This window comes from Anabas testudineus, chromosome 19, assembly GCF_900324465.2.
Source record: "Anabas testudineus chromosome 19, fAnaTes1.2, whole genome shotgun sequence".
NCBI classification, from domain to species: domain Eukaryota; kingdom Metazoa; phylum Chordata; class Actinopteri; order Anabantiformes; family Anabantidae; genus Anabas; species Anabas testudineus.
The window spans coordinates 8,783,950-8,799,579 of NC_046628.1; the positions used below are offsets into that span (position 1 = coordinate 8,783,950).

The 15,630-nt window shown below is 40.6% G+C and overlaps 2 protein-coding genes across 2 annotated transcripts; one reads left to right on the forward strand and one right to left on the reverse strand.

The window, feature by feature from the left end:
• The first annotated feature begins 252 nt into the window (after positions 1-252).
• On the forward strand, positions 253-8,581 carry eif3c (eukaryotic translation initiation factor 3, subunit C). The gene is made up of 23 exons (XM_026351752.1): positions 253-406; positions 1,331-1,448; positions 1,535-1,600; positions 1,693-1,882; positions 1,982-2,107; positions 2,415-2,466; positions 2,904-3,028; positions 3,127-3,260; positions 3,446-3,599; positions 3,891-3,994; positions 4,234-4,375; positions 4,517-4,645; positions 4,918-5,011; positions 5,166-5,353; positions 5,550-5,774; positions 5,886-6,077; positions 6,412-6,583; positions 6,673-6,832; positions 7,019-7,084; positions 7,243-7,330; positions 7,425-7,590; positions 7,787-7,828; positions 8,150-8,581. Exons 2-23 carry the CDS (start codon positions 1,351-1,353, stop codon positions 8,227-8,229), a joined length of 2,793 nt encoding a protein of 930 aa, XP_026207537.1. The 5' UTR covers positions 253-406; positions 1,331-1,350; the 3' UTR covers positions 8,230-8,581.
• Positions 8,582-9,377: 796 nt separating this feature from the next.
• prodh2 (proline dehydrogenase 2) lies at positions 9,378-12,857 on the reverse strand. Its single transcript, XM_026350656.1, has 10 exons — positions 12,630-12,857; positions 12,326-12,516; positions 11,918-12,044; positions 11,459-11,530; positions 11,211-11,291; positions 10,914-11,057; positions 10,616-10,782; positions 10,391-10,501; positions 10,179-10,267; positions 9,378-9,890 (listed from the first exon to the last, which is right to left on the reverse strand). The coding sequence occupies exons 1-10, from the start codon at positions 12,855-12,857 to the stop codon at positions 9,709-9,711; spliced, it is 1,392 nt and encodes a 463-aa protein (XP_026206441.1). The 3' UTR covers positions 9,378-9,708.
• Positions 12,858-15,630: the final 2,773 nt, after the last annotated feature.

The window sequence follows — 15,630 nt, forward strand, 5'->3', positions numbered from 1 at the left end:
TTTATGACAAAATAAAACATCCACAAGAAGTTCATGCTCTGAGAGACTTGATGTGGTGCTTAGAATATGTATGTTTCTGGGTTATTTGGTTTTTCATTCCCATTTTATGTTTCATACATGTCTTTAATGTGGGCCTCCATAACAGATGAATGTCATTACATTTGTCAGCCGCTGGGTGGCACTGCAGCCCGGCAGCTTTTCTTCATGCAGTTTGTATATATCATGGATGTGCCGCTCTGCTGCAGACCATCCCTATGAGTAGCAGATCTACCCACACTTCCTTTCCTGACGCAAGTGCCCGGCATCGCTGTCGCACGCCTTTATTTGTACGCGCCGCACAGCAAAACTGGATTTTATAACGATTCAAAACGGACATATATCACAGGCGACTTTCACCAGGACGTAGGTGAGTCGGTCTTAACGTTTCACTGAACTAAGTGTGATGATTATTTGCTCTGGTGAAGCCTTCACCGAGTACACATGTTGGGAGGCCTGCTGCTGGGTCTCGGTTGGCGTTAGCATTAGCCGACTTAGCACTGCGCCACGTTAGTGTTAGCGTCCCGTTATCAGATATAAGTCAGCGTTACCTAACTGTTCGGCCACAATAGGTATTTACAATATAGACTTTTTATTTTATGAAGCGTGCTGTGTGGGTACAACATTCTGTTTGTTACTTGTAATACATATGTTAAAGCAAGATGGCGTTTGTTAGGTAGCTATGTGAAGGTGGTCGCTGCAAACTAATACTACAGACGCAGGTTGCTAACTTTAGCATCGTCTGTTCTCAGCCTCATTGACTTTTACCTGGTCCGCTTTGTTTATCGAAAGCACGTCAGAGTATTCAGAATTGACTTTTATAAACATTTGCGTGAATGTAAAGTATTCAACGCATGCATTTCTATTTGCTAGTGCTGGATCTTACGAAAATACCAGTTTCTTACTGGCTAACATTTTGCAGCGTTAGTCTAGCTAAGGTTGGCTAACGTTAGCTGATAAGAGCTAGCTTGACAAATTAGAAACAAACTAAACTGTCACATCTTCATCTCCAATTTATTACACTCTCCTTTTAAGACACGCTATTTTCCCACTTGGTGTGTGTTGGCAATGGTGCTCTACATCTGTAGAAATCCAGCAGCAAGTTAAATGTAAAAACGACTGATGTCTATTTAATTAGATGCTCCATTCAACTGTAGCTGTCATTTTTGTGATGTTTGAAAAATGCTGAATGTCAAAAAGCTCAGTTTTCAGAAACCGATCATACTATGTGACCAGACTATATAAAAGGCACACTGTATTAAAACTGTTTCTTAAATGTTTCTTTCTTTCACAGATTGACAACCCAATTCAGCAATGTCTCGTTTCTTTGCAACCGGCTCTGACAGTGAGTCAGAGGAGTCCTCATCTGCTGATGAGATCACCCCTAAAGCACCTGGGACCACTTTTAAGCAGTCAGTGCAATCTACATTAAATCTTATACATAAAACTCAAATTCTGCTTTTCACAGTCATCTCATGTGTCGATATTGTTTTCACAGGTCATTGCTACTTAGTGATGATGAAGAGGACACTAAGAGAGTGGTGCGAAGTGCCAAAGACAAAAGGTTTGTGTGGTATCTTTTTAAGCAGCATACCTAGAAACTGTACAAAGTATCTTACTACTATTTATTTGAATGCATGAATTTCTAAATCTTAGGTTTGAGGAGTTGACCAACTTTATCAAGACCATCCGTAATGCTATGAAGATCCGTGACATGGCCAAATGTCTGGAGGAATTTGAGCAGTTATGCAGAGCCTTCCTCAAAAGCAAGAATATAGTGGACAAAGAAGGGGTTCCCTCTTTCTATATTCGTCTTTTGGCTGACCTGGAGGACTATCTGAACCAGGTCAGTAGCCCAAAGTGAAACCAAGGTTCTGTAAAGACCAGCCTACATATCTGTATTGACCTTGTACAATAGAAGTAATTAACATTATTTTCTCTCCAGCTTTGGGAGGACAAAGAGGGCAAGAAGAAGATGAACAAAAACAACGCAAAAGCCCTCAGTACGCTTCGTCAGAAGATCCGGAAGTACAACAGGGATTACGAATCAGAAATAGCTGCATACAAGGAGGTGAATTAGGAAACTTTGTTTTATTGGTTCTGCGTTTTGGAGTGTACAAAATTTTACTGCTTAAGTGATATTAACTACACTTCTTGATTAAAGTTAATGATGGGAGGCTATTTTAGTGTGTAACATGAAGTGTAGCCTTTGCCAATTTACTGTTTATTGCCACCAGGTAGCTGCCAGAAGGTAGCAGTTCAGACTAGTTGCACTGGCCACTTGTGAATGTGTGTAAAAATGAACGTGGATGTGGAATTTCTGCAAAAGAGCACTCTGGATAAAGAAACATTTAAAAAGTCTTCTCTGTTTTTGTTAGAACCCACAAGAGTCAGCAGATGAAGAGGAGGAGAAGGAGCCGGAAGACTCTGGTAAGCCTGCTCTTTGAACACAATTAACAAACTTAAAAGGACCCATTCTGACCTCAGAGTAGACAAAGTTGTTTCTGCATAGAATAAATTTCATAGTTCTTCCACAGTCCTGTAGCAAACTCACATCATTGCCTAAACAACAAATTTTAATTAACCTATTACTCTGATGGTTTTCAGCCCCATATTTGTAATAGTGGATACAGTTCTTAATTTTGATCACCAACAGAAGTGTAATTAAATCTACAAAGTAAGTGGTAATGGCTATAATTTTATCACCTCTACAAGTTACTAATAGTTTTTCGTCTATCCCAGAAGAAAACTTTTGTCTTTCCATGCAAATATTGACATTAGAGAATATTAGAGAACATTTGAATATTAAGGCATGATAATTATCGAAGCATCATTTCTAAAATTCATTTTAATTTTTGTTCTAAAAGGCTCCTCTTCTGAGAGCGATGACGAGGGAGGTGAAGATGGCGTGTCAGCCAAGGCTTTCCTAAAGAAAAAGCCTGAAGCTTCATCAGAAGCCAGCAAGTTCCTCAAGTCTGCCAAGGGATCTGGGGTAAGAGGCCAGCACGTACTTTAGTGAGGGCAATATGAAACCTGAGGCAAATTACTTATTGCATTAGGGGTTCAAATTTGTGTTTGTTTTTATGACAGGATGAGTCCTCTTCTAGTGATGATGACGATGATGATGAAGACTGGGGCTCAGACACTGTAGACAGTGGCAGTGAGAGCTCAGATGAAGGGGAGGGAGGAAAGAGCGGCTCCTTGGCTATGGTCTTTCTGAAGAAGTGAGTCATCTGTCAATTGCCTTTGTGATTTTATTTATCTTTTTGAATTTCACATTGATTTTACAGATTAAACAATTTAATGTATATGAAGTGAAATTAAGTCAAAAGATCCTGTAACTACTGTCTTTCTTACAATATAATGTAAACTTTAAACCCTTACCACCACACATTGTGTCTGTCCTCAGAGCTCAGGAGACTGATAAGGCCAGTTACAAGAAAAGTGCAAAGCTGAAGAAACTCAAGAAGAAAGAGCGACTAGAGGAGGAGGCCGAGGAGGAAGGAGGAGAGGAGGTTGAGGGAGCCTGGGAGAAAGTGAGAGGAGGCATCCCCCTGGTCAAGGTAAAGAAGACATTGTCATAAAACCTCCATTAAAATTAACTCTTATTATTGTTGTTGCTGATACAAAATCCAATGGTACATAGTGCACAGAGCAACATTTCTCTGCCACAATTATAAGAGAAAGTAGCTTATGTTGCTAAACATATTTACTCTGAGGATAGATATGTTTAATTACCAAAAATGGAGAAATCAGAAACTTTGTTTAAAATAAAAGTTGAAAAGTAACAGTTTATGAAGAAACAACCAGACAATGTGAATAAACAAATGTTTGTGGTGTTTTCAATCGATCAGGAAAAGCCCAAGATGTTTGCCAAAGGCACGGAGATCAATACAGGAGTGGTGGTGAAGAAACTAAATGAGATCCTGCAAGCAAGAGGCAAAAAGGGCACAGACAGGTATTGCTGCATCACTGACTAAATGCATGTACTATGTATAATTATAATTGTGTATCTATATGTTTTGTGACAAAGCAACAACGAGGTAAACTTAAATTCAGTGATAAAGAGTTTAAATACTTTACCTAACAAATGAAGTTATTGTTACTGGAACGTTAATGGGGTAATTATTCTAACCAATCCCAACCCCTGTTTTTTTTTTTTTTTTTTATTTTATTATATAAATCTCTCTCTGACAGAGCTGCCCAGATTGAACTGCTTCACGCTCTGGCCGCCATCTCTAACGAGAATAACTTGGGCCAAGGTATCTTGGTCAAGATTAAATTCAACATTATTGCCTCCCTCTACGACTACAACCCCAACTTGGCGGCCTTCATGAAGGTAGGAGCCTCCGGGCTCAATAGACATAATATAATATTTACATTACAAATATTGTAATGTAATATTGCAAAACATTTAGCATTGAAAAACCATTATTATATCAGTGTTTTAAATTGATCAATCCTGACTGTTTCACTTTAGCCTGACATGTGGAAGAAGTGTCTGGAATGTATAGATGAGCTGTTGGACATCCTCTTCGATAACAACAACAACATCTTTATTGGAGAGAACATTGCAGAGGACAGTGAAAACCTGGCCATCTCAGACCAGGTGTCCCATCTTCTTCTTTGCCTTTGTTTTTTTGTTTTTTTTGTGGATCCCTCCCAACTGAATATCTGCAGTTGTCTTTGTCTGTTTGTTATGATTTTCTTGTACATTATAATACATGGTTGTCTGCATGGTTTCAATTAATGAAATATTTTTTATAATCCAAGATTATTTGTAATTAGCTTGTTGGCTTCCACGCAACATTCATAATTTGTGACTATTTCTTAGAAGCTGGGATAGCAAAAGTTAAATTGCTTTTATTGTGTGCTTCTCAGCCTTTCAGAGTGCGTGGATGCATCTTAACGCTGGTAGAGAGGATGGATGAAGAGTTCACCAAGATCATGCAGAACACTGATCCCCACTCACAAGGTGAGCTATACCAGAAAACGCATTCAAGAAGTCTCTAAATATTTGAAAGTAATGATGTTAAAAGGATGCCCGAGGTGTATGGCTCTATCAATGTTGGTTTTCTAGCTGCTTTCTCTAGTAGCTCATTGGTTTGTTCTGCCTGCTCTTCCCCCAGAATATGTTGACAATCTGAAAGATGAGGGACGAGTTTGTGGCATCATTGACCGGCTGCTCAACTATTTGGAGAACAAGGGCAGCACAGAGGAGATTTGCCGTGTTTACCTACGCAGGATCATGCACACCTATTACAAGTTTGACTACAAGGCCCACCGACGCAGCCTGGGCCTCCAGGGAGAGTCCAAGGTGAGAAAAGTATCAGACTGGTGTTTTATTATGTGTGAGAGAGTGCTCTTGACAGATATCAACAGATCTTCAGAATGAGCTAGACAGTTTCTTCAGACTCACTGTGTGACTACAATCAGAACTATAGAAAGTGGCATGTTTGTGTTGTAAACCGGAGTTTGTAGTGACTCTTGTTGACTCATTTCTCTGTCTGCAGTCTGAGCAGGATCAGGAGGAGAGCGAGGGGGAGGACAGCGCTGTGATCATGGACCGCCTCTGCAAGTTTATTTATGCCAAGGATCGTACCGACCGTATCCGTACCTGCGCTATTCTCTGCCACATTTACCACCATGCTCTGCATTCACGCTGGTACCAGGCCCGTGACCTGATGTTGATGAGCCACCTGCAAGACAACATCCAGCACGCTGACCCACCTGTGCAGGTCAGCAGACGGCACAAGATACACAAGAACTTATTTAATTGGAAGAATAACCCCTAAATGAGAATATATAATTATAATTATATAGAATATAACCACTTGTTGTTTTTCTAGATCCTGTACAACAGAACCATGGTTCAACTAGGCATCTGCGCATTTAGGCAGGGCATGATTAAAGATGCACATAATGCCCTGCTGGATATCCAGTCATCTGGTCGTGCAAAGGAACTCTTGGGGCAGGGTTTGCTCATGAGGAACATGCAGGAGAGGAATGCCGAGCAAGAGAAGATTGAAAAGAGGAGACAAGTAAGTCCTTCAAAGTAAACTCATGTAAGATCATGTTAGCTATGTTTTTTATGTTAAAAAATGTCTGTGTTTCATTTCATCCTGTTAAATAAATAAGCATATTTGGGGGATACCTATAATGTAGAATGGCTGAAATTTTTGTAAACCTGTTACCTTATAGGTACAGTCAGTGAATTTTTCAGTATTATGTGAGAAACGCAACAAAAAATGTTTGTCTTAGCAATTTGTTACCAGTGCTGTTCAGTAAGAAAGATCAGACCTGATGTGAGACTGTACAGATACCTTGATAGATATTATATATAGATATATAACATAGCTTTAACCACTTTTACAGGTGCCATTCCACATGCACATCAACCTGGAGCTGCTGGAGTGTGTGTACCTGGTGTCAGCCATGCTGCTAGAAATCCCCTACATGGCCGCTCATGAGTTTGATGCCCGTCGCAGGATGATCAGCAAACAGTTTCATCATCAGCTGAGGGTGGGAGAGAGACAGCCGCTGCTGGGTACGCAACATATCTTGTAACACCTCTTTGCGCCAAGGTGTTTATTTACAGAGAAATGGGAGATGAGGGTACCTGTCTTTGTTCCCCAGGACCACCAGAGAGCATGAGGGAGCACGTGGTGGCCGCTAGCAAGGCCATGAAGATGGGGGACTGGCGAACCTGCCACTCGTTTATCATCAACGAGAAGATGAACAGTAAAGTCTGGGACCTGTTTCCTGAGACACAGCGAGTACGCGAGATGCTTGTCAGGTTAGCATCGGTTCATTTGTATTTAAATGTGCATCATCATCGAAGCAGCATGGTGGGTGATAATCCCAGTTACCTCTGGTAGCTGTTAAGGTTTAGATTAAATAAGGTTTAAATTATAATTGACAAATGTAAATTTTTGTGCTTCCCAGCAAAACTGATTTTTTACTTTTTTTATGGCATTTCTAGGAAGATTCAAGAGGAGTCACTGAGGACATATCTGTTCACATACAGCAGCGTTTACGACTCCATCAGGTAAATACATGCAATATTTTAAACAGTGCTAGCATTTCTATTGCTGATCTCAGGAGTTGCTGTGTAGCAAACTACAGAAATTCCTCAGAAATTAAAACTTAACTACAGTTTTAAATGATGAAAATGGTCAATGGTCAGTACAATTTTTTGTCTTTCAGCATGGAGACACTATCTGAGATGTTTGAACTGGAGATACCCACAGTTCACAGCATCATCAGCAAGATGATCATCAACGAGGAGCTGATGGTGAGTTTTTCTCTTGTGTTCTGATGCAGTGAGTGTGTACAGATGTAACAGGACGTCCCTGATGAATGTCAAATCTTTATTTTCTTCACAACAGGCATCACTTGACCAGCCCACACAGACCGTGGTGATGCACCGCACAGAGCCCACCTCCCTGCAGAACATGGCTCTGCAGCTGGCTGAGAAACTGGGCAGCTTGGTGGAGAACAACGAGCGTGTCTTTGACTTAAAGCAAGGCGTATATGGAGGCTACTTCAACAGAGGTAAGTTATACAACATGCTTTGCTGCATACATTTACAATAGATGCTTCTATCCACTCTGTTGGTCGAGTTACATGTCTCTAAGCCTGTGAATATAAATAAACAATTCCTGGAACATCTTAAGCTCCTTTTGTCAAATGTTGAATAGTGATTTTCTTTTGTTTTTGAAGGCATAACTATATATTTTTTGCATTACAGATCAGAAGGGTGGCTACCAACAGAAGCAGTCCTACCAGAGGGGTATGTTAACACACACTGGGGTTGTAATTTGAAGGGGGCAGTTCTTTCCATATGATGATCTTCCTAAGCAATCAGTCTCTGATCTCAGCACTCTTTATACATTCACAATGTGACAGTTTGTTTGCATTTAATAATAAGTGACTAAATTGCAATGAATTATAATGTTGAGAGTTAGGACGCCCCTTCTGTTTTTAGACTTTTTTTTTTTTTTACTTTTAAAACAATGTCAGGTAAAATTCTTACTTTTTATTAAAACATTTTCATCTCATTAAATGTTTCTGTGCTAATGATAATCACATCTTCCTCTTTGCTTGTTCACAGACCAGAAAGGTGGTTACCAGCAGAAACAGGGGGGCTACCAGCGAGGCGGCTACAGAAATCAAAACCAAGGCAACTACTGAGCTTGGAGCATGTTATCTAGTCTTTATTCCATTACAACAAAGCCTACCACCTGGGTTCCTGTGCTTAGCATTTGGCTATGCACTGTTCTGTTTCCTTTGACTCAGAACCTAATCCTGAAACAATTTAAAGTCAGTACAAGCCCCACTCACTGCAACTGCATAGTGTGATATTCCAGTACTGCCGACTTCTTTGAATAAAGTGTTTTTAAGGTTATTCCTATCATAAAAGAAAATTGTATAATAAAGGCATTGCAGTGAGGTTGGCTCATGGCGTGGCAGTCAGGCAACAGGTACATGAGGTGTTGTTGGACCTGTACTTACATAAAAAGTAATAAATTGTGTTTCAAGTTGACTTTGACTATTTTCTTTTTACTTAAAAAAAAGTACTTAAAACACTTTGGTGGTTAAAGAAAATATATTTCGAGAAAAGATTAATGTTAATGGGTAATCGGCAGAATATTTGCATTAGCTAATGAATGTCATGAAAGAAAGAAGCTCTTGATAATCACACTATGGTAGACGAGGTAGGTAGATGGTAGACAAGGCAAAGACAGGGTAAGCATGAAGAGGTCTTTTCTAACGACCTTTACTGGAAAGGCCACAGTGGGGATTCAAACACCAGTCTCCTCATTATCCAGGTAATGCAGAGCCAAACATTAGAAACTTGTTTGCTGGGATTAAATCCTGATTTCCAGTGGAAAACAGCTAAAGAATAACTTAATTTCTAGGAGGATACAAATGAAAAGATTGAACTTCTTAAATTACTTAGTTACTGATATTCAGCAACTTGCAGGTCAAAGGTAAATGGGTCAACTCAGACATCGCACTCCAACTCGGTCACTGTGTCATCACCGCTTGTCACTTTACCAGCACATGATTTAAAGTAAAAACAGCTTTTAACAACTTCAGCTGCTAAATGATGTGTTTCAAGATCAAATGTATACAAAGCCTTGTTTCTAGATGCAACTCAGGATGTATCAGTGTTTGTCTAAAAAAAACGGATCTCTGAATTCAAAACTTGGCCTGTAGATCAAAAAAGTCAGAGCAGCTTTCTAATTAGTTTATTACTGTAAAATATAAAAATTAATAATCTTAAAAATGTACAGAAATGACATTCATTTGAAATCCATATTTTTTTATAATTACAGTAGTCTAACGTACCATGAATTGCAGCACACTGTTGTTCATATGGAAAAAACAGCAAGTAGAAGAAGTTATACCTTCATTCAAGTGTACCTGAGGGTATATAGAAGTTTTATTTTCCATTCACATTCACATTATTGAGTATACAGTAGCTCTTTGGGTGTTAAAAACGTCTTCAAGACATATGTAAGAAACTTCTTTGCTACATTTGCTGTAGCCTAACAGTGTTCTTGTGGCTTCCTGGGGACCTGGGTGTGTACAGTGGTTCAACAGCAGAGCTGGATATTTCATACAATCCCTCTTCTCTGTTTTCCCTCTGTGCTCATGGTTTGGCTGTTAGCTGCCTCGCTTCAGACTCTGGCGTAGTCTCCGTCTGAGCTCTTGCCTCAGTAGGTCTCTCTCTTTGCGGATTCCCTGCAATACGGTGCGGTTCTCCTGAGCCCGACGCACCAGGTAGGGCAGGGTGTCGTCCACTGAGCCATACGGCACTGACTTGTATATGGCATAGCCTTCCTTAGCTGTAAGGAAGAGCAGAGAGAGGAAATGGACATCAAAAGACATTAATCATTCAAAATGCTTATAAATTATTCCAATGGCAAAAAATGTAACATGTAATTTAAAATGCTGATTTTGTAAATACATGATCAATGTGTAAATGAAGCCCGTTAGGACCAATAATGAAGCTCACGCGTGTGCACAGTCACTATTGTGATTAGTGGGGTCCAGAAACCATAGTTGAGTTTAATTAAAGTACATCTTACAGAAAATGCAAATAATCATAATAAGTTAAGGAAAGAAATGCTCACCCAGTGTGAGGGAGACGTGGTCACACATGCCCAGCAACTGGCCAAAACACACTGAACCTCCATCTTTGTCTACTCCCAGCTCCTCCATCCTGAAGATGATAAGAATGATAGTTCAAACAACGGACCCCACTATGGTTCTTAAGAGCGTGGAGCCAGAGATCGGGTGATTATTCACAGAGATAGGAGCAGATTTTGACTGGTGGTGACCTGACCTGACCGCAGCTTTTCTCACTGACTCCTCATTGTGAGTGGCGACAATGATCCTGTAGCGCTCAGGTTTCTGGGAAATGTACTCCAGCATCACATCCAGGGAGCCGTTGTAACTGCACAGACACAAACAGATGTGAAATGTTTTCAAGCAGGACTTATATTTAGTTTGGGATTTGTCTGGGATGCATCTGCCTGGTTGTGACTAATGGCTGTTGCCTCATATCCACCTGTCATTGGTGTCCTCCCAGCTCTGGTGGATAGGATCAGGTCGACCCTCCTTCTCTGCTAGTTTTCTCTCTTTGTCCATGTAGGCTCCTCGTACCAGCTTGACTCCTAGACAGAACTCCTCCTTCTTGGACAAGTGCAGAGCTTCTAGCAGAAGAGACCTGGACTCCTGAAAGACACGAACAAAGAAGTGAGTATCTGCTGAGGTGTCCTTTAAAGAAAACACTTCCCCAGGGACATTAAAAGAAATATTCAGATTTTGTAAAAAATAAAAATGAAAGGAGAAATGAAGATATTTGCCTTCAGGTAACATTGATATGTGTTCCAAATCCAGACGCCATCTTTGTTAAATTTCTTCATCATGGCCATGGTGACAAGAGAGAGGGCAGGGTTCATGTAGGTGTACTCTGCATCAACCAGGACTCTGACTTTGTTTACACTTGCCTAAAAAACAAAATCTGTCTTATTAAAAAATCTAAAACCACACTAAAACACTGAAAACCTGAACTATTACTACTTTGCAATAATTCAGGCGCAAGGTGGTAATTAGGAATTTCACAACGGCACAATTGCAATTCTCTAATGTGACTGAAATACCTCTGCTATCTTGTTGAGTCTCTGCAGCCCACAGAGGAAGTGTGCAACTTCTTTTTCATCCAAACCCGGGAAACTAACAGGCTGAAAGAGGCAAATTCAGATCAAACACTTAAAAATATCAAGTTGATCTGAGTATTTGAAGTTGGAAAAACTTAACTGAATTAAGTTCAACTTTCTTAACTCAGTTAAATATTACCTGTTTTTATTTTTGTTTTGTTTTTTAGTGTAGGTTGTGTTTATGGACAAACCTCTCCATCCATTGCTCTAACGAGGAGATTCAGGTCACATGGTTGTTGAGCGATGAGGGTTGTGAGTTTCACCTTGGTAGATGGAGGACAGATTAACTTGTGAGAACACATACACTAAAGTTAAACAGAGTAAAACAAGAGCAGCCGTGAGAAAATCAGGTCGTATGAACCACCTGGTTCCTGCTTGATGCATGAGCATGATGTTCAAAAACACATGAAGCACAACATGTACTCTTATCTTTTTTCCCACACATTTGAACTATATTCAGTTCAGGGCTACAGCCGTGTGTGCCAAGGATTGTAGGGCCTCAGAAACCTGCAAGTTTTATCTTTGTTGGCCTTTTTTTTCATACTAACATCTCCTATCTAGTAAATATATGAGTTCAATTGAAAGTGGACTAGAAAGCAGCATCTTGAAAGCCGTGTGGATTGTGAGTCTGAGGTGAAACATTTCCTTACACACAGCTCTGGGCTGAGCAGGGCTGTGATCTTCAGCTGCATCATTGGGTCTTTGCTCCAGGCGTTGCTGTGGGACATTCGCACGCACTCCAACATGGCCTCCATGTTGTCATCATATCTCTTCTCTCTAGATGGGATAAACACGAGGGGCTGTGATGGATTTCACACTTCAACCAGAGTATCTTAATGTAATGTCACAATCCACAATCCACAATACAAACCCGTTAAAAGGAACTTCAATATTGATAATATTAGTTTTTAAAAAATGAATATCTTTAAAGCTGGGCAGGGCCAAGCATGGTTAGAACTTGGATTGAAGGTCATCATCAATTACAATTGATCCACCTGATGAAAAAAGGATTAAAGTTTGAGCAATCTGTGTGTATGACCTCTCCACGTGAGTCTTACCCGGTGCTTTCTCCCAGATCCTCCTCAATAGGTACTGCCAGCATGGGTCTCAGTCCCAGGAGGCTCATCTTCTGCATGGACTGAGAGATCTCACTCTCATTCTCTCCAGCCACAAACTGAGCATACACAGTGGGCCGCAGCAGCAAAGAAAACCCCTTCTTTCCCAGTAGGGTGCGTGCTATGGACATTAACTGAAGGAAGAAGGTGAAAGATTCACGATTCACGTTCTGTCATGTGTATATGTCAGTGCCTCATTAAGCCACCGCGTCCTTCTACAAATCATGATCATGAGTGACAAACTCACCGTCCCACAGTTGTTAACCAGCACAGGGAAGGAGCAGAGGCGGAAGACGCCCAAGGCACGCAGCAGTTCACCCCAACCTTTCACCCTGAAGGCACTGGGATCTTCAAAAGCCAGAGCTGCGGAGAGAACTTCAGTCTGCTTGGAAGACACCATCCTGGGGGCCGCAGTCCCCATCAACCTCAGCGACAAGAAGTGAGGGAGTGAGGGACGCAAACGAGAACACATCATCTTCCTTGGAGAAGCGTGTTTGTATATTTTATTTTCTAACTCAGCTTAAAGATGGAGAAATCGTCCTTTGTTGTAATTTTAAAGTGTGTCCCGTCTATCCCACATGTGAGTTGAACAGAGACGCATAAATCCAGATAGTATCAGAGGTAGTGATCAGTTCAGTAAGATGTGATGATCCTCTCATGTCAAAACCTGCTGGAAGAGCAGATGTGTTTACGTAGTTACCATCTTTAATCCAAAGATCTGTCAGTGAGTTTTAGAAGAATCAAATTTGACATGTTATCAGTTTTAAAAAGTTTCTATTTCATAAGACAAAACTAGAAAAAAAAGCACCTTACCCCACTACCCCACACGAGTGTCATTCAGAAAACTTGAAAAGGTGCAGTTTGAGGGGTGGCAGGTGGACCAGTAAATCCATCTTTTGGCTTACCCACTGGTTAATGAGTGACTAGTTGGAAAATTAAGTAAACACGAAGTTGACCCTTGGCATCAACCTACAAGTATTCACTCAGTTTGACATCCACCAAGTGGACATTCATACTCATGTTGGAATTTAGTAAATATGGAATAAATGTGGCTATAAAAAGCAATTCTAGTCTGATCCAGACAACAGATGGTGATAGATGGTCAAAGATTGGTCAGATGCAATGATTTGCCTTTGACAGCATGTGTAGCTAGACTTCCACTTATTTTTCCTAAATGTGAAACAGCTGAAGTTTGTATCGTACTGCATTAGGGATGTTGCAATCTATCTACAGGCTTTTTGTTGTTCCTAACCACACAATCCCACAACTCTTAGCACAAACCTTTGGTGCCTCAAATCCTCCATACATGCCTCAGTTTGCAGAAGGTACAAAACATACCCTCCATGCTTCCAGCGCTCCATTCATACCCCATTCTCTGCCACTCACACAGCAAACCCCACATGCTTGTAGTTCATCATACACACCACAAACTCTGCCAATCATAACCCAAGCTTTCAGTGCAAGTCCTTCATTCGTTCCTCAATCTCAAGCTGCTACAAGTCCAGCTCCTCATCCACAAGTGTTACCTCAGCCACCTTCAGCTACAGTGTTTGCACCTCAAGAACAGAACAGGTCAGATGTGGTTAACGTGCTAGCAGAGGCTATAAGTGCTAATCGCCTTCCAACAAATCTCATGAAGAAATCTCATGTCTCAGCTCTGCTCATCAAACATCATCATGAGCGCATACACCACCAAGGAAGAGGCATGACCATGAATGAGTTGCGTGCAAATGGCATATGGATCTTGGGGTGTGGAAATGTGGTCTCCTCACACATTTTTATTGGTGCTAGGAAGGAGCTACCTGAGTTGATCAAAGGAATGGATCAAGATCGTCAGCGAGCAGTTGGTTGTGAATTTGTGATTAATTTTCCATCAGCCAGTCATATGGGAGGAGTTTGGGAACGCCAGATAAGAACAATCCGAAGCATCCTGACGGCTATGCTTGACAAGTCAGCTAGCAGACTTAACACCACAAGTCTGAGGACATTTCTTTATGAAACAATGCCCATAATTAACAGTAGATCACTAAGTGTTGAGCACCTTCATGATCCTACTGATCCAGAACCCCTCACTCCCAACCACATACTAACTCTTAAATCATCAGTTATTCTGCCACCTCCTGGACAGTTCTGCAAAGAAGATCTCTACCTGCACAAAAGGTGGAAAAGAGTGCAGTTTTTTAGCTGATGAATTCTGGCAAAGATGGAAATGAGAATAGTTGTTAAATCTCCAACAACAACAGAAATGGCAAGAGACATCACAGAACTCACAAGTAGATGATATCGTCATTCTACAAAATGACAGTGTACCAAGAAACGAGTGGAAGCTCGGCAGAGTTGTAGAAGCTCAACCCAGTTCAGACGGCAAGGTGCGAAAGGTGAAACTACTAGTCCGTGACACTTCATTTGATAATGGAAAAACACTCACTCAGATCATTTTACCTTGACAGGCCTATCCACAAGGTAGTCACATTACTTGAGCCGAAATAAGTCAGATACATAAGTCTACACCATTTACACACAGACTAAGAAACATTGTCAATTAATATTATTTTAAGGAAAATCACATTTTGAGTTAATGAGTGATTTTGGTGGGAGTGTAAGTGCCTCTGTATTGTGTTCATGGTGTTATGAGTTTATGATATGGTGCAGATTGTTTACCTTTGTTTCAAATGGTTACATGATAATAGAGTTATATTGAAATGTTAATATTACAATATGTAATTTACTGTAATGCAATACTTATGTACACCAAAGTCTTGCTCTGACGTGATAAAGGGACATTAGCATTTAAGGTGATGTGTCTCGCCAGACTCTAGAGATTTAGCGGGAGCACGCTAATTAAGATGTCCATGGACTGCAGGTGAGCAGATGGCTCCTTCGAGACTCTGCTATATTTTTATATTTTAAAGTTTAAGTTGTCTACGTCTGAAGCCAAAGCCAGACATTCAAAGAGACTCAAAGACTTATGGACCTCTTTACATGACAAGCAGCCAACGTGGTATTTATGTATTTTGTTTAATGTGTTTAAAGTGTTACGGTGTGACTTAAGAAACTCAAGAAGGAAAGCAATAAACGCCCGTTTCAAAGAACCGACCTGTGTCTGTGTTGTCATGGAGAGAGCTACAAATGATTAACTGTTGCCTGGATGTCATGGATCAAGTCATCTAACTTCACTTAGCTCTTTGCTATGTTGGCACTTCTAAACAACTGAGCATAGAAATACTTTTAGTTATTCGCAATATGAC